The sequence below is a fragment of the Heloderma suspectum genome, chromosome 3 (genome assembly GCF_057233095.1).
Source record: "Heloderma suspectum isolate Gila_16-S chromosome 3, 16-S_ref, whole genome shotgun sequence".
Lineage (NCBI taxonomy): Eukaryota > Metazoa > Chordata > Lepidosauria > Squamata > Helodermatidae > Heloderma > Heloderma suspectum.
Window position 1 is genome coordinate 289,954,037 of NC_139460.1, and position 18,433 is coordinate 289,972,469.

Below are 18,433 nucleotides of genomic sequence, written 5' to 3' on the forward strand. Positions count from 1 at the left end.
ATTGATTTCTGCAGGACTTGTTCCGCATACATTTGGGATAGAGCTGCAATTTCCTTAAATTACAAGTCTTTCATCTTAACTAAATTATGGACTGAGCTATCTGTGAATTTCCCAAGTGCCTCCATAATGGAGGTCCAATACCTTCCAGTACCTGTGTACCAGTTAACCCACCCTTCTTTGTTCAACCCTTATTCCAGGAGAAATCCATTGGGGCTACTGGCCATCTAGTTTACAGCACTTGGGTGTGACACATAGTGCCCAGATTTTACACTTTCAGAGGGAACCAAAGCCATAGGAGTAGCAGAAAAGCAAAAACAAGTAAGCAATGCATCACCCCCTCTCGCTATCCCATTTCTAAGGACATTCTCAACTGTTGGCTGTTGCAGTTGTCAGTTGAGGTTACCAAGTGGGGTGTTAGTTTTCTTTCCACTCGTTGACAATAAAACATTGCAGCATATGGAAACCATCGTTTTCAAGGCGTCCCCATTTTAGTGCATTGCAGTAGAGAAACGTGCTTTTAATAGATAGTTCCAGCATTAACACGAGCCGAGCCTGTACAAAGACTTGTGTGAGCTGTTGGATTCATTACACTGGAGTAATGGGATGGTGGGGAGGCACAGCAGTTACAGACTTGGTCCTAATGACTGATGTTGTTTACAAGAATTTGGATTCTGTGCAGAGAACAATGCCTTGGACAGAATTAAAACAAACGAGTTCAAAAGAGAAGACCTAGGAGATCGCTTCCTTTAGAGCAGAGAAGTTAAGAGGGGCGAGGGGATTCTCTCTCCCTCTCTCCTCCCACCTTCCCCATCCTAGATCTATACGCCCCCTCCACCTGCAGAGAGTCAGGCACAGGCAGACAGAGGTAGGTAGACTTAGGTATCTGGCTGTATACTGGGACGTTTTCTGTCTCCATCCCAACGTTATCTTTTAAGAAGGTTGGTTTCATCTCTTTAGAAACGGTCCCAGCTAACGGGGCAGAGGGAGTTTGACAGAGGGGAGAACAAATCGCTGACAAAGAACCTTTTTACGTTTCATCAGCGTTGTTAGGGCGACGAAGGGGAATTTCTCAGATAATAACTCCCACTTCAAAGATTTCTCAGCTCAATAGAAAATGGACCATCCTTTTTTATTCGGCCACAAGGGCTAGCACTAAAGACGACTCGACTGTTTGAATTTTTTTTTTGTTCAGCGTGTTTATTTTTCCCCTATTCACTGGGGTACTTGGATAAAATAAACAAGAAGACAATTACTGGAACATGGACTTCTAACTTTCCCTGGACCATGGCCCATCGCCCGTGGCCTCAGACTTGGGAGTGTCAAGTTCTGCAGCCCTGAAATCAATAAACCTTGATTTTGTGGGGAGGACATAGGGTTGTAGCCAATGTGGGCCCTACTTAGAGTAGACCCATTGAAATTAATGGGATTCAAGGTAGATTAACATTGGATACAGGTCATGGGGAGCCGTGGTGTTGCTGCATACCTATGATCTAGTTCTTGTTTGTTTCAGTGAAAGATCCAAAAAATTCAGAAGATCACACCGGCTTTGTTATTAAAACTCATCAAACAAAAGTGGCACTCCTTCATATTTCATGGTCTTACTTCAGCAGAGTAGTGTCCTGTGCCTAGATTCATTCACATATAGATATTCGCTTATATATCTGTATAGACATTCAGGAATAGATATTGTGAAAAACAACTAAACAACGGAAAGGAGCTAAATGCTAAGGCTGATGGGCCTCAAAGGCAGAAGTATCTAAGTGGCACCGACAGAACAAAGATCTACAAATTTGTATACCTGTATGAATAAGAATATTACACGCAGCTACAGATTGGGCCACATTTGTGTCAGGAAAAAGGCGTGGGGCCCAGGGAGAAAGAACTTTGTAAGCTCACTAGTAAACCTAAGTGTTGTTCAGTCTGGAAGCCACATTGACTTGCTCGCGAGCAATCCTACTCAAGTCACTTGGGTTGCTTTGCACAAAGTGCGTCCTTTATTGCAGAGCTACAGCCCCGACCTTAAGCGTATTGGTTTGGAAGTAATGCCATAGATTTCCATGGGTGCAAAAGTTTCACTCTGTACTGGTAGCTCCTACCTAAGCGACTCCCTCCCACTCTCCGCTTCAGTCTCTTAATCGCAGCGGCCCAAAGATTCTGCAACAAAAGCTCTCCTTAGAGGGCAAGCCAGCAAGGCAAGGCAAAGGGGACGAGATGGAGGAAGTCCATCTCGGAGGAAGAGCAGACTGAATGTATTAAGCTAGCATGAAACCAAAGGTCAGCGCAAATGTATCTTAATAGACTGTCTCGAATGGAGTGTGCCTCCTTTTCAAGGGCGCTTGCTATTGCTCCGCTCATTACCATAGCGATCCTAACGTGGCATGTTGATGCACCATAAAGCTCACACTTTCACCCTCTCCCCCCCCCCGCCCCAAAATCAGAGCCTTTGAACAAGGCCGGGCTTGATTAGACCTTTCTCCTTTTCTTTTCCCTCCTTCAAACCCATTTCCTCGCCTTTAGAAAAGTCGCCATCAAATCCCAAAGGCCGTCTCTGATCAGGGCCCAAAAGAAGAGAAACAAAAGTGAACTGACGGGCGGCGATTGAAGCGGCCCCATTTTTCTTCCTGACATTCTTATCCATTCTGATTATGGGCTGGAACAAGGTCCCCCATTCGCGTGGGGTTTTCTTGTCCCGGAAACTCGAAGGAAAGCGATGCATACTAGACGTCCATCACCAACACAACATTATATATATATATATATATATATATATATATATATACACACACACACACAAACACGCGCGCGCGCGCGCGCACACGCACGCACGCACACACAGAGATTCACACACAGAGACACACACACACACACACCACAGGGAGGAAGCTTTAAAAGAAAACCGAGTGGGGGGGGCTGCGGGGGGGGGGGAGAATCTGTTAGACCTAAATATTATGTCCTTCATGAAAAGACTGGACTGGCTCCAGACTTCGCTTTTCACTCTTTTAAAGTATGACTTGCCTATTGCTATAGAAATCTTAACTCACCATGAAGATTCACCGTTGCGAAGAAATACTTTCATTGTGAGAGGCTGCTTTGATGTCTAAGGCATAAGATGCGGGGCTTTTCAGCTGCCTCTGTCTAGATTACCTTGAGAGCAACGGGATAGACATCTGTAACAAGCAAATGAAAAATTAAAGGTGATTAACCTACACATCCAAAAACCGCTTCTGCAAAGAAAGAAATCAAGAAGAAAAGCGGGGGGGATGACTGAGTAGGAAGGAGGGAAGTCCAACTCCAAACAAGGTGGAAACATCTTCTCCTCTTGCAGATGGCCTCCATACCTTCACATCTCGGCGCCGTCTCCTTCACTAGTTCAAACGGATTAAACAAACAACAAAAACAGAAATAAAATACTCCTTTTAGTTCCTTTTAGTTCTGATAATCAGGACGGGATATTTATTTCTTTGTTCAATTGCAATCCTATACCCCCTTACCTGGAAGTAAGCCCTATTGAACTCATTTGGGCTTACTTCTGAGTAGACATGTATAAGACTGCACTGTTAAGGAGGCGCTCTATTGCTGAGACAGTGTGAAGGGTTGGAGACTCACAAACCCCTCTTGTACCCATGCAAAATATTCAAGAGAGGGGTGAGGGGGGGAGAAAGAGAGAGACGGACAGGTAAACCTTCATAGGGATGTGAAGAACTCAATAACAGCAATAGCCCAATCCTCAGACAGACGTACCTCAGTGTTCCCACTGACATGGAATGTCCCATTAAATCTAGTGGATCTTACTGTGCTGCACCCCCCCCTCCCAAAAAAAGCTTCAGAATAGAGATTTCTGTTGGTGGTGTTGTGTACAAATGCCCAGGGTGGGTTATGCACCACTCTCCACTGAACGGAAGGGACTGGCTTGTAGGAACTATGTGGGCAAGAATGCAAACTGGAGTGCACTTCTTAATGTGTCTTCAGATAATGGAGCATCAATCAGAATCAATCCCAAATTTTAAATATCCTGCCTGTAACTATGTCCCATTGAAATATATGGCACTTGCTACAAAGTGATGCATTTAGGACCTGACACAAATCATTGAAACCCCTATAATAATGCCTGGCACCCCCTTATCGAACTGAAATGCTTTCTTTCCCCCCCGCCCCAGGCTGGGGAGTTGGAGGGAGGGGAAGAATCACATAGTCTTGATAAGAATCATCACTTTAGAGACCTCTAGATGTGTTCAAGATTTTAAAACCATTTTATTTTGCCGTTACAAAAAAAAAAATTATTATGTCGAATTATTATTTTACATAACAACTGTTGTGCATTTGAAAACAAGACCACCACTGGATTTACACCATCGGTTCAGAGAAATCTACACGTCATGAACCCTTTTGGACAATCCAAGCAACTCAGTACAATGACGTCACTCATAACAACCCCCCTCCCTCTCCAATTAACATGGATCTCACCTTCCATCCACTAAGGAATCACAAGAACTCACAATTCAACAGAAATAACTCGGGGAGTGGGGAGGGGGAGAGAAAAGGAGAATATGTTTATGCATTTAAATCCATTACTAGTGTAAATTAAAATGTACCATAAATCATTAAGCCACCCACGGGCCTGTATTATTAGTGACAAGTGGGAAGAATATATTAGTGAAATAAGGGCAGTAAAGAGATTCTTTCCAAAAACGTTCACTGAACTGGTAAATTAATCAAAGCATTTAATTGATCGATTGGTGTACAATTGGTTAACAAATAATATATTTATAGATACTGATATTCCTTAAAAAAAAAAAAAAAAAGCAAATGCACACAGAGAGACACAGGTCCCGCCAAAGAATAATAAAAATTAAAACACTGGACTAACAGAATCGTCCAAGAAAAACACCATCACGAGGTACCAGCACCGACGATCGCAGCTGTAGAGCAACTAGAAATCCGTATTAAAACACTTTGGTTTATTGATAGAAAAGGATGTTTCCGTTCAAATGGAGGCCTTTGTAAACGTATGGGGAATAGATGGTCCGGGAAGTCTAGGAATATGGTGAAAAATAATAATAAAAAGAGCTCATGGAAAGAGGGGGGCGGGTTGCCGTCCTGTGTGCTTGACACCATAATAAATACAAAAGGGGACAGGGCGGTGGGAGTGTTTTTGTTTTTACAGTGTATCTTCTCTCCGGTGGCCTGTGCAGCATTTCTGACCAAAGGTGACTGGGAGAAGGGGAGGGGGAGGGGTGCTCACCAGATCTGGGATCGATTTCCGCCCCTCCCCCGCGAACCGGGCCACCCGACCCGCCGTCCGCCCAGGGCGAGCCAAGGTTCCAAAGCACCCCGAAAGGACAAGGCAGTCTCGCCGGCGGCGGGCAGTCCTACCGTATTGACTTTAATAATTGGGCCGCGGCTCACAGTTTGTGTAAGCGGCCTCTCCCGGGTGAGGTGACGGAGAGTTACTGGGTGGAGTCGGGATGCCGCCGGCCCCGGAGCTCTGACACACGTACCATTCGCTCAGGTTGGCTGCCGCCTGGGTGGAGGAGGCCGCTGCTGGAGGCGGCGGCGGCGGCGGCGGCGGAGGCGGCGGCTGCGGGGGCTCCCGGCCGCAGTCGGAGGACGGCGACACCAGCGACGGGGTGGACGACTCGTAGCCCGAGCTGGGAGGAGGGGACTTGCAGTGGACTTTCATGTGCTTCCGCAAGGAGCTGGGGTGCGTGTAGGACTTGTCGCAGCCTCGCACTTTGCAGTTGTAGGGCTTGTCGCTCGTGTGCACGTGGGAATGCTTCTTCCTGTCGCTGCTGTTGGCGAAGCGTCTCTCGCAGCCCTCGAACTCGCACTTGAAGGGCTTCTCTCCTGCAAAGAAAGAAGCAATCCAGGGAGACTTTGCTTGATGGGCCAAGGTGGGAAAGGGTGTGTGTGTGAACGAGGGGTGATTTGGGGTTAGGGGGAACTGGGTGTTGATTTGTTGCAGGTCACAAGTACTCTAAAACCCTCTCTCCTTCCCCCAAACCCTTTCCCAGCACGGAGCTTTCCCCTCGAGCAGTGGGGAACAGTGGGGACCATGCACAGAAGAAGCATCTGGTGCAAATTCATCTGAACAAGGATACTAGGGGAAGTCTCTAAGTTGCGGGGAGGGGGGCGTTTTTTCACAGTGAAAAGGGGGAAGGGCGGGGGGGGGGTCCATCCCTATCAATGCCTCCCTTCCAGAGGGAGAAAGCATGTTGCTCCTTCCACAGAAAGGCCTTGAATGAAGGGCCCGGAGTGAAAAGATGGAGTTCTAGCTGGGCCAAAAAATTTTCTTCCCTGGCCATCTTGCCCACCTTCTTCAACTCGAGGCACCCTCCGCTTGTTTCTCTTTCCCTAGCCCTAGTTCCATAGAGACATTCTTGCCCCTATCATAAACGCCCCTTCCACGCTACCCCATCTACCAGCCTTTACTTCAGAGAGGGCTAGGTGCCTTTCGTTTGAATTCCAGCAAAATCAAAACCAATGTATTCTGGCGTTCTGCTGCCACGTTCCTCTCTTGTCTTGCACACTCCCACGTAAACTCCACATGCTACCTTCCAGTTGCCCTCTTACACATCCAAACTCAAATACAGTCGCACAAGAGCTCAAATTTGTACAGTCTTGTACAGTCGCACAAGAGCTCAAATTTGACTTTCTCAGCAAACCTTTGGTTTCCAAGCAAAGCTTAAAATAGACTTTATAGGAAATACTGACAAAAGAGGAGTAAATGCAACCCTTTACAAGCCTTTATGTATGTCATAGCTGAAGAGCCAGTGTTACGCAGTGTGTCGTCAGTGCAGTTGATGCAGTGTTTTCCAGAATATGACAAATAATATGAGATGGAGTATCTCCTCTTAATGTATACTTGTCATGATTGAAAATCTAGATGGATCTCGGTAGCAGTCGACTCCTAAAAGCCAATATTATTCGTTTCACTGTAACAGCGAGTAGGCCAAGATTTCATTTTTCTATCAAGGAAGATCTGCGGCAAGTAACAAACAGGGACAAATTTAGCAGGGAGGAAAAAGATCCCACAGTGCACTGAAGTCAATGGCAGAACTCATTGATTTGAACAGATCTACATTAGAACCATATTAAATACCATGTAGGGGATGCGGTTCGGGAAAGGGGGTAGAGTTGAAGGTGAGGATGCCTGGTTTCCAAGAAATCGACTAGAGGTGGTTTATACACCAAATACTGAATGAGCGAGTTTTCACTTATAAAGCAAAACACAGTGAAGCCACGTGCTTTGAAGTCTCTACGGGGCACGGATGTATCATTTCGAAAAATCAACAGTGATGCTAGTGTACAAAAGACGCACAGAAATGATAGAGCGCAGATTTGACTGGAATGGGGAATGAAAGCCAAGATACTGTGTGCTTCCTCGAAGCATATTTAGCCCAAATAGCAGGGTAAGTGTATATATGTGTGAGTGTGTCTTTATGTAGCATTCCTTAAACATGACTTCCTTAATGAGGCCAGGTTGCCTATTCCGACTTCAGCACAAAGCTTATTTTTACACCATTGCAGATCCTTTTAGAGCGTCTATTGAACATGCAAGGCAAAAGTGCTCTTTAAAGCAGAGAAGTGGGGAATTAAACTACTCATTTAAAAAAAGTGGGTACCCATTGTCTGTGTAATAATTCGGGCGGGGGGGGGCTGCAGTACTAGACGCCTATAAATATTGCAAGAGGTTTAAAAACGAGAAACGTTCTGATGAAACCGCACGTTTTCAAGAATGCTGGTTGGACATACCAACGTTGGTCACAGGCCCTGAGAGAAAACAATGTTTTCTGCATACAAACCATGACAAATAACGCTTTCTGTGTACCTGCATGGAAGGGTATTTAGTCTACTCATTTTATATTGCAGTGAGGGGGAGGGGAGAAAAGAAAGATCATATGTATATTTTGATGGCTCTTTAAGCATTTTAATTATAGTTTCTTGTAAAGAAGCAGTTTGACCTTCCGCTGGTCGGCTGAAATAACAAATTAAGGGGATTGCTGTAGCACAAGCGAACAGTAACTTAGGAGGCCCTTGGGAAAAACATCGTCATAAACCCGGCGATCGAGCGGACTGAGTTGCAGGCATTCAGGTAAGGAAAGCCTTCTTCTGGTTCTGGTTTATCGGGAGCAGCAAAACACGGCCAGCTCCTCTTAACCCCTCTACCACCTGAACTGGGGCAAAAAAAAAAAAAAAATAGCCTTGAGGACAAGAAATGAACGGAGAAAGCGTCTCTTCATTGTTGGCTGCGACGCATGCTTTGAACGCCTCCAGTACTGGCGCTGATTTAAGAGTTCTCTACTAAAGCGAAGGCTTCTCTGTATGTAAATGTGGATTATTCCAAAGAAAATACGTTTCAATGCCTTTCTTCGACAGGTTTCATTTTTGAAAATTGGGGAGGGCGGGCGGGCGGGCGTGGGGCAAGAATTGAGGCGGGGGGGGAGCGGGGCACGCGCGCGCGCGCGCGCGCACACGCACGCACGTACACCACAGAATCTCCACCGCCATTTTCTCCCCACACTTGTGGCTCTCGCAGGCCTCGCTGCTGAGCGCAATACTTATAGCGTGGAGATATTAGCATAATCCTCCCAACTCTGGGACTGGATTAAAGTATTTGCAAAATTCTCGATGGGGAGGGGAGGAGGAAGATTTAGCTTACCAGCACTACCACTATAAACTAAACGTTAAAACTGACCTTTCTTACAGCGCCCTAAAAACCACGTAGGACATTATTGTCACTGGCCTGTTCTAATTTATTTATTTATTTATTTATTACATTTATATCCTGCCTTTTTTCCTCCTTAAGGAACCCAAGGCAGCGTACATAATCCTCCTCCTCTCCATTTTATCCTCACAACAACAACCCTGTGAGGTGGGTTGGGCTGAGAGTCTGTGACTGGCCCAAAGTCACAAAGTGAGCTTCCATGCCCGGATCTCCTGACTCCCAGTCCAACACTCTAGCCACTACGCCACACTGGCTCTCACACTAATGGTAAGGAAGTGCTTTTCCTTGCCCCGTCTTTACCTATATCACATTACTGTAAAATAGCTTCCCTCCCCTTCTCTCCCTCCCTCCCTCCTTCCCTCACTCCCCTCTCCAGAAACCCACTCCTTTTTTCCCAGCCTCGGAAACGCAACGTCATTAATATTGGAGTAGGCAATTATTTTCTCATTTCAATCTAGAACTGTCTTCGTGAATAATTTGCAGGAAGTTCCATTGCTGTTTCAGAAGCATTTGGGTTTGAGAATTTAGGGTGATCAATCGAAAATGCTACACTGTAATAAGGCCTAGTGGGTTCCACTTCCATCCCTCCCCCCACATTACCCCCACCACCCAATGCAAAAAGAAATTAATTAACTGGCAAAGTTCAAGTGAAAGGGTTCATAATGTGGGACATTTTGTACAATAAACGCCAAACTACTACCATTCTCATGCACTGATGTAGGTCAAATTTACCAAGAATCCGACCATTTTCTGCTTCATAGACTTCAAAGGAGAAGGCAGCTAAAGGGCAGTAAAAGTTTGTTGTTCTTAAACACTGTAATTAAGGGGTGAACTATCATCTTTAAAGCTTTCCTACCTAACACGAAGATGCCTTGGCTGTCATTTGTATAAATGACAATTATTCTAAATAAAATAAGTAACGACATTTCCCCATCAAGTGTACCACAGTATTTTAAACATATTATGGGTGGGGGGTGAGTGGTGGACAAAACAAAACAAAACCATACCACTGGTAAGGCAAAAGCATTTTACAACTGCAGGGAGGGGTGAAATCGTTAGGTTGTAAGAAGATCTTACAACAGGATTATGTCGTTTCCTTAGGGGAGTATAAGGCCTGACAGGAAGTGTGTGTGTGTGTGTGTGTGTGTGTCCCTGCGCAAAAACGGTACACTGAAACGGCTCTCACACTAATGGTAAGGAAGTGCTTTTCCTTGCCCCGTCTTTACCTATATCACATTACTGTAAAATAGCTTCCCTCCCCTTCTTAATTTTCCCAAAGAGCTTATTACTTATCTTCTGCCAAGCGAGCAAGAGAGAGAGAGAGAGAGATCAGGAGGAGGGAAGGGGATAAGGCAATAAAAATTACAAACACTGGCTGCTAAGCTAATTCATAGTGTAGAACTTCACAGGCTGACTCCGGAAGTATGAAAACTTTGTACATTCACTCTTATTCACTACTTTTGTGATCCACTGAGGTCAAACCCAGCTCCTAAAAGGTCTTCTCCCTTCGAATAATTTGCCTTTTCCCCGTTAACGAAAATTAACTAATGTTTCTGACACAAACTCCCTTCAGAATTCTGGTCAATGACCTTTCCAAGTGGATAGGCCAGGAACACACCCTCGCCCCCCTCCCCCAACCACCACCACCACCTCCACCCCTTCCCTGTCTCCTTCCCAGGTCCCATATTTTGGAACACATAACAGTTTGAGAAGGGAAGGGCCCTTTCGAACTATCGAAGAACTGAAATGAAACATTGCAGGGTTCCTCGTCCAAAACAAAAAGAGGGGCCCTTGCAGCTGTGCTTTTCTCACAAGGAAGGCGGTAGAAAACAGCATCCCAGCGACATCACTCAAAACTGCCTGGACAAGTTGCAGCTTCCATTGTCCGCTCTTAATTTGCGAGTTTGCACCAAGATTGGATGTTTTTCCTTCTCCAGGAGGCTTTTAACTCCCCCTACCCGCAAAAAACAGACCTGAACTGTGAAAACACTTTGGGGGGGGGGGCACTCGCATGCACACACATACACGCACATCATTTCTGCAAATGAAAGACAAACATCAAAATAAACTATTCCTCAGGTTCATAGTCTAGTATTAATTGGCTACTATTAACTGCCGATCGTAGAATTAGAAGGGACAAAAAGCGCACGTGGAGCAGATAGTTGAACAAAACAAGAATGAAGAAAGACCTTTCCATACTGACCTGTGTGCGTCCTTTTGTGGATTTTGAGATTTTCGGACCGAGCGAAGACTTTCCCGCATCCCGGGAAAGGGCAAGGGAAAGGTTTCTCGCCCGTGTGGACTCGGATGTGGTTGACCAGTTTATATTTGGCCTTGAAAGGCTTCCCTTCTCTGGGACACTCTTCCCAGAAGCAGATGTGGTTGGACTGTTCGGGCCCCCCAACGTGTTCCACGGTGACGTGAGTCACCAGCTCGTGCATGGTGCTGAAAGTTTTGTTGCAGGACTTTTTGGGGTTCACCAGCTGCTCGGGTTCGATCCACTTGCAGATGAGCTCCTGCTTGATGGGCTGCCTCATGTAGCGGAAGAAAGCCCCAGGGCCGTGGTGTGGGGCTAAATTCACGTTCAGGTTCATGCCACCGTAGCCGTGGAAGGAGGAAGCAGCGAAAGGATCTGTCCTGGAGACTGGTACTGGCGTGAAAGGCTCAGACCTGGCATACATTTCTCCAGGTAGCCCCAGTCTTATCTGTCCGTTTAGATGGCCACCCGGAGCGGTATGGGGAGGTTGCTCATGGTGGAGTCCAGTAAAAAGCGAGTGAGTCCCGGCTTCTGAGTGGTGGTGGTGGAGGTGGTGGTGGTGGTGGTGGTGGTGAGCATGGTGTCCGGGGTAGCTACCTGTTGTTGAGACAAACATTCCGTGATGAGAACTTGCAGCAGCAACAGCAGCAGCAGCAGCAGAGTGCTGATAAGGGAGCCCTGGCATGACTGGGGCTGTCAGATCTCTGCGCAGGAATAAATCCCTACCTGCCGAAAGCGCCTGGCTTGGGTGAGGGACCGCATAAGGGAGGCTGCTTGAATGCGCCGGGCCAAAGGCTCCTGTTGGACTGGGAGCCCCCTCACCTTGGCCTGTCACAGGATGGCTGGGGTGAGGCTGCGGGGCAGGGCTGAGTTTAAGGGCCGCTGAGTGAGGAGGAGGAGGAGGAGGGTGGTGGTGGTGATGGAGATGGTGGTGGTGGTGGTGTCCCATGTTTTCTGACCGGAATGGACGCAGCCCGAGGCGGGATTCTGCAGCGCACTCCCCTGGGTGCGTGGGAACCACAGCGTGGGGATGCCCGGCGAAGCCTGTCATGCTCTGAGGGGAGTGGTGATGGCTGTGGTGCTGATGAGGATGAGGAGGAGCCCCTGCCAAGCCTGCTAATTGCAGCGCCGTGTTCCGCTTGGGAAGTGCAGCAGAGTCCATTATTGGGCTCTCCCAAAGCCTCCAAGCTCACTTGGTTCTATAATTCTAAAAAAAAAAAGTCACCTGACAGCGGGGAGGCGGTAACGAGAGAAAGAGAGAGAGAGAGAGAGAGAGAGAGAGGTGGAAAAACTTTTCTGAAAGTTTTTTTCCCCCTCCAAGGTCCCCCCCCTCCCTCCCTCCCTCCCCCTCTCCCTCTCCCTGTCCCTTGGTCTGGACTGTTTTGTTTTGTTTTGTTTTTGCTGCTGCTTCTTGCTTCTCTTCTCTTCCCTCCCCCCTTTTTTTCCCTTTCTTTTCTCCCCCTTCCCTTTTCTTTATTTGCGGGGGGGGGGGTCCTTCCTTCCTTTTTTTTTAAATGCCTACGTGGAATCCCGTACGCTTTGAGATGCAGCAGCAGGACGCTGGGAGGCTACTGAATAGAGTTTCATAGACTCCGCTCCAACCCAGAGAGCTAAACAATCAGGGCCGTCGCTGATTGGCCGAAGCAGCCTGGCCGACGTCAGTGATGACGGGTCCCCGCTGAAGTCTGAAAAGATTTAGGAAGGGGGGAACGGGGCGGGGAGGGAATGAAGAGGATGCAGAGAGATCTGCGCGTGCGCTGCGCTTGTGGGTAATTTGCAAATGATCCTTCTCTCCTCCCCGCCGCCCCGGCCAGCGCGCCTAGTTTGTCTGGTGTTTCCCTTTCCTCCCCGCATTTTGTTTTTATCTGCATTTAACTGACAGATTAAGGGCGGCTGGAAACTCTCCCAGGTACAAGCCAAGGGGTCCTCCGCGCCGTTTAAGCGCTAATGAGCGGTTGCTGCCAAAGGAGGAGCGAGGCCACAAGGAAGCGGCGGAGGCGGCAGCTCCTGGGAGTGTGGGAAGGCGAGGCTGTCTGTCTATCTGTCTGTCGGCTATCGCTTTCTCCCACCCCTTCCCAGGCCACTGTGGTTGTCCCGGATCAGCTGCTTAGAAGAGTGAGGCGCTTGGACGTGCCCTGGTTTTCTGACCGCCGCATGGCTCGGATCCTGGTTCAAAAGGATTCTGTCCTCCTGCCAGCCTACAACCGTCTACACACACACACACGCACAGAATTCTTCTCTCTCTACTCACCCCCCCGCCCCCCCCCATGCCTTCCCGCTTCTCTCTTTCCCACTAAGCCTCATAATGAGCAGACGATTTAATGGAGAGCTCAGATCGGTGTCTGCTTCGTGGGCGGAGTGCCTGATTGGCCACCGAACTGCTCATTGTGGAGCTACCAAAAGTGTAGTTCGCAACTCCTTCCAGCTTCCTGCCTGAAACAGCAACAACAAAGATGGAGAAGGCGCGGGAGTGTGTGTGTGTGTGTGTGGGGGGGGGAGGTAGCACATCACACAGCGACTTTCTCAAAACTTCCGCTTTGCGGGGACAGGGGGTGGGGGGAATCGTGGCCAGGCCAAGCCTCCGCAGGGATCCGCAGGGCAGGAGGAAGGGAGGAGAGAGGCTGTCCCGGGGAGGATCCCGAGATGTTGCAAGCTCTCCTCCGTCTGCCTTCTCTGCCTTACAGTCGCCCAGTTTGGGAATGAACTCGGAAGTCGGGCTCCGCTTTGGGACTTCCTGAAATCGTCTCCTAAATTCCTCTGCCTGCGAGTCACCCTTGTAGGAAGGAGGGGGGGTGTTTTTGTTTTTTTTAACCATGCCAGTCTTTTGCCAGGACCAGAAGTCTCGATGTCTATCTTTATTTTTATTTTTTAAGGAAGGTGGCGATGCTGATGGTCCCAGACCCCCGGATCCTTCCACAACAAGATGCTTTCGAAGGACCCATTCCTCCCCAAACACGCAGGCACACTCATTCCCCCCTCCACCCACGCTTCCTAACCCCCTGTCCCACCCCACCATCAGTTTGACTGTTGATTATTTATAGCACACACAAATCTCCAGGGCCCCCGCTTCCAACAGAAATGGGTACAATGAGGAAGAAACAGGCTTTGCATACAGAAGTCGTCCTGAGAAGCAGAGCTGGGCAAGTAGGTATTTAGATTTCTGACAGTTGTTGGCGGCCCGGAGAACCGGGTCTGAAAAGGAGGTCTGGGCGGGGGTTAAGCTCTTCCACATTCTCTGTTTCCCACGATCGCGCCATTTTTTTAAGTGATTCAAACTTGCAAGTAAGTGCAGAATTACTTAAATCTTACAGGACCTTTTAGGAAGCCCACTGCAACTGATAAGTTTATTTACCAGAAGTACTGGGGGCATCTGAAACATCGTATTAAATCCCTCCCACCCACCCAAATGCAATCGCCCAGATTCAGTAAAAAGGAATAACAATCCACTCCTCTTTCTCTCTCTCTTTCTTTTTCTTTTTCTTCACTCCCCCCCTTCTTCTTTTTTTGGGGGGGTAAAGCAGCCTCTAGATTACCACGTTTAGACTACTCTGATGAGATGCTTCTGGTAAAAGGAAAATAAACTGCATGCAAATATGTGTATCCCTGATTAAAATAAATTTTAGGGATTCCTCTTCTTCTTTAAGCCTTTGGCCTTCCAAAGAAGACTGGATTCTGACTTTACTGTATTCAAGATATTTCTTTCCTCCCCCATTTAGCCTGATGACATCAAAATCCGACCTTTACCAGCATACCCTAACCCGTGAACATAAGTATTACTTTAGAATAAGTATATTCAGGATCAGGTGGAAGGGCTACTTTTAAAAAATCAATTAATGGACTGAACTTCTGAGTATATTTTCATCCTTTATTCTCACTTCTGAATAAAATCTTGTAAGGGCCACTTGTTTTAATACATACCAACACATATAGCATTTCTAAATCAAATGCAAACTCTAGGTATACTTTTAAAACTGTTTCTCTTCCACCTTCTGTTCTGGGTTAATAACGATGAGAAGTGATGCTCTGAAAATCTAAAGCCTTTGTTATCTTACTTCTGCTAATGTCTTCAACGTTAGTGAGATCAGTGTTATTAAAGATCCTCACTTGAGAGTAAATCCTATTGAATTCAACATGCATAGGATAAGCTTTAAGTGATCTCAGAGGCAAGCACTTCGGTTTCATTGGGTTATTATGCAAGCTATTAAAACTGCAGTCCTATACTTCTCTACTCAGAATTAAGCTCCAATGTCTTTAATGGGACTTACTTTCAGGTAAGTGTTATAGGACTGCAGCCTCCTAAGAGTTTTACCAAAGAAGGAAGTATCCATTCACGTATTAAAGAAAAGCCTTTTAAACGAAAGGGGAAAGGGTAATGGTCCTGGTGGTGGTGGGGAAATCCCACGGGAAAGAGGACTTCAGATTCAAGCATAAATATTTCTCTTGCTGATCACCACAAAATTCAGATCCTTTCATAAAGTGAGCACCTTATCCAAGCCACACAACACTTACAGCATTTTCATCAGAAAGCCTAAATCAAATAATGCTTTCACTTCTTTTTTAAAATGTAAGCAACATTTGACTATAGTGTGAAACACATACCAGTCATTGAACTGGAAACATTTTTTATTTTTTTTTAAAGCATCTCCAGAGACTGAACTAAGAAAACCTCCTACAATTTCCGGGACTATTCTCAAACTAATAAGTAATTTTTTGTTGTTGTTGCTTACATGGGATCTTAATCATTCTTGACAAAAGCCATTATCAATCATTTTTAGGTTAAGCAGTAAAATCGGGGAAAGCCTGGCAGTTTAAAATATCTTAGCACCTAATAGACTTCTAGTTAAGGGCTTGGAATCGTGAGCTTAAAATATAGGACACACACAAATAATTCTACAAGAGGCATTTCATTATATTTTATAACATAGCAGGAGTTATATTCTTGTTTGGCCATTTTTGTACAGGTTGTAATACTGAGGATAAAATAAAAGGCAGCTAAATCAATATTTATTATTATATGAAAGCAACACACACACACACACACACACTTACTTTTGTACCCCCAGGACCTGAAAACATGTACATGCTGTAATTAGCTAACTATCCTTACATAACATGTTTTACGTAGAGAACCCCTCCCCCCCCCCCCCAGCCGTTCAAGGCAACCTTCCCTGTCAGTCTCTTTGCCCGAAGTCAAAAACATTTCAAGTTTTTCCTTCCCCATCCCGGACCGCCTCCGAAGGTGATCACAACAAGAAAGAAACGTTATAGGAAGCAGGACTCTGGTAGGCTGTTACTTACAAAGGTACTGAGGGTGTGTGACTTCCAAATAAAGCTGTTTTCCTCATCCCTCCTTACAACCACTTCATCTCTACACACTTGACATCCTTCAATCCTGACAGTCCTCAGTCAAGGGAGAAAACATCTGGGACTGTGTGTGTGTGTGTGTGTGTGTGTGTGTATAACCATCGGCTGGCTTAGGCCATCCTAAAATATTGGCATGGCTTCTTGTCAAACGCTAATGGCTTTATCCGCTCTTACTTAAAACCCTGAGGTTCTACACAGGGGTTCCCCCCCACTCCCCCCTCTCTTTGCATGAATCCAATGGAAAAGAAATGGCCCATGGTGTCTCTCTCATTATATTAGGTGAAGTTAGTGCTCTCATTCCTAGCATTTGTTGTGTACCTTGGGAGACATATCTGCGTGTGTGTGCGTGTGTGTGCGTGTGTAGAGAAGAGGAAAAGAGAGACCGCGAGAGAGAGAGGGAGGGAGGGTGATGATGCTAGATCGAGTTGTACACATGACGAGAGGGAGGAGGAAACAGAAAAAGGAGGACCTGAACAAAGTTATACATTTATCCAGGAGAATGTATATGGAAAGCTGTTCGTACCTGTCTGCTGTGCACTTTCCATTGATCTCCTAGGGGGGGTTGTGTGTCTTTAATTTATTGAACCATTTTGCCAGGAAAACTGGTTCTACACTGAGTAAATAAAACAGCAAAAAGAGCAGAACAGGTCACCGTTTCACACATAAACAAATTTGAATGGCAGGGACACTCCGCCGCATATTTTAAAACTGTCATGACCCTCATGGAGGGATTCCGTTTCTAATATAAATACTGGAGCTGAGGAACTTGATGACAAGGAGAGCTGGACTTTCCAAGAATGACGCCCAGTTCCGTTAGCATGGCCATTAGCCAGAAGCAGATTCTAAAAATCCCCAAAGGCAGTGGGGCTCTTTTGCTGCTAACTCTGTCGGGTTTGATTTCATTTCCTTCCCACCACAGCCCCACAAGGGTGGAAGAGACAAGAACCTCTTGCATGTTTGGCTGTTGAGGATGTTTCGTGAATTACCGAAGTTGCCTTCCTCTTCGCTGTCCAGGCAAATGTGTTCCCGTTGTCTAAAGTGCTGGAAAGACGCTTAAATAAAGGGGACTACCCCATTTCTCCTCCACTGAGAACACTGGAGGGATTAAGTGCCATTTCCTGACCGGTTCCCATCGCAGCCAAGTCCACCCATGGAAGTCATTGGACTAGATAAGTGGGTTTCATTGAGATTGCTTCTGTAACTACCCTCTGAACTGGTCTTCAGATCTGTATGATATTAACTCCATGACCCAGTCAATAGCTTACGAACACACACACACACACACACACACACTTGCCCTTCCAAGCAGTCGGCAACAGACTTTATGGAATGAAAAGGCCTCCTAATCAAACAGAAAGAGGCAGTTTAGACAGTACCTAATAACAGCTATTGCAAAGTTGAACGAGTGACAATTGACTTCTTTCATTTCAGGTTTTGGGTATATCCTAGGAAATAAGTACATCCCAGAAACAACCAGGAAAACATCCATTCTGCCTTCAGTTAAGTGCGCACTCTGTTGCATTGACACAAGCGGCAATTATGTCTGCTTAAGTGACTGCAAGATCGCAGCCTAAGGCCATGTTGTGCGGTAGCTGGAAAAGGTGTGTTTAACATTTACGCACAAACCACTGTATTCTTTCTTTGGGTTCGGGATTCAATTTGGTTTGCAAAAAATCAGTTTTGTGGAGGATACGCGCACGCCTTGGGTTGTATCCAATTTAAGTCCCATTCATTTCAGTGGGTCTAACCTAAGTAGGACTAACATTGGACACAACCCCTTATTTTCAAAATACCTTATTTTCTATACTACAATGAAGGATCTAAAACCTTCCTTCAGAGGATCTCGAAGGTCTAACTTTGCTGACCTCTAATTTCCACTAAAAAAAAAAAAATGGTAATTTTTTTGTAACACTGTTTTCCACATTGCTCTTGATCTTCTTCAGGGCAGTTGTAGAACTCTTACCTATTTAGGATCTCTTTCTCAGTCCACGCAAGGGGTCTGAAACAAATCGATAACATTTTATTCTGGAGGAATACTGCCCACTTGCTTCACTTTCCTATAAAGAAAGGGAAAAAAACCAGTTCGA

General features: G+C 46.2%; 1 protein-coding gene across 1 annotated transcript; it reads right to left on the minus strand.

Annotated features, from left to right (window-relative positions):
- Positions 1 to 5,383: 5,383 nt before the first annotated feature.
- LOC146351402 (zinc finger protein ZIC 4-like) lies at positions 5,384 to 12,147 on the minus strand. The gene is made up of 2 exons (XM_084842036.1): positions 10,929 to 12,147; positions 5,384 to 5,844 (listed from the first exon to the last, which is right to left on the minus strand). Exons 1-2 carry the CDS (start codon positions 12,142 to 12,144, stop codon positions 5,384 to 5,386), a joined length of 1,677 nt encoding a protein of 558 aa, XP_084698162.1. The 5' UTR covers positions 12,145 to 12,147.
- Positions 12,148 to 18,433: the final 6,286 nt, after the last annotated feature.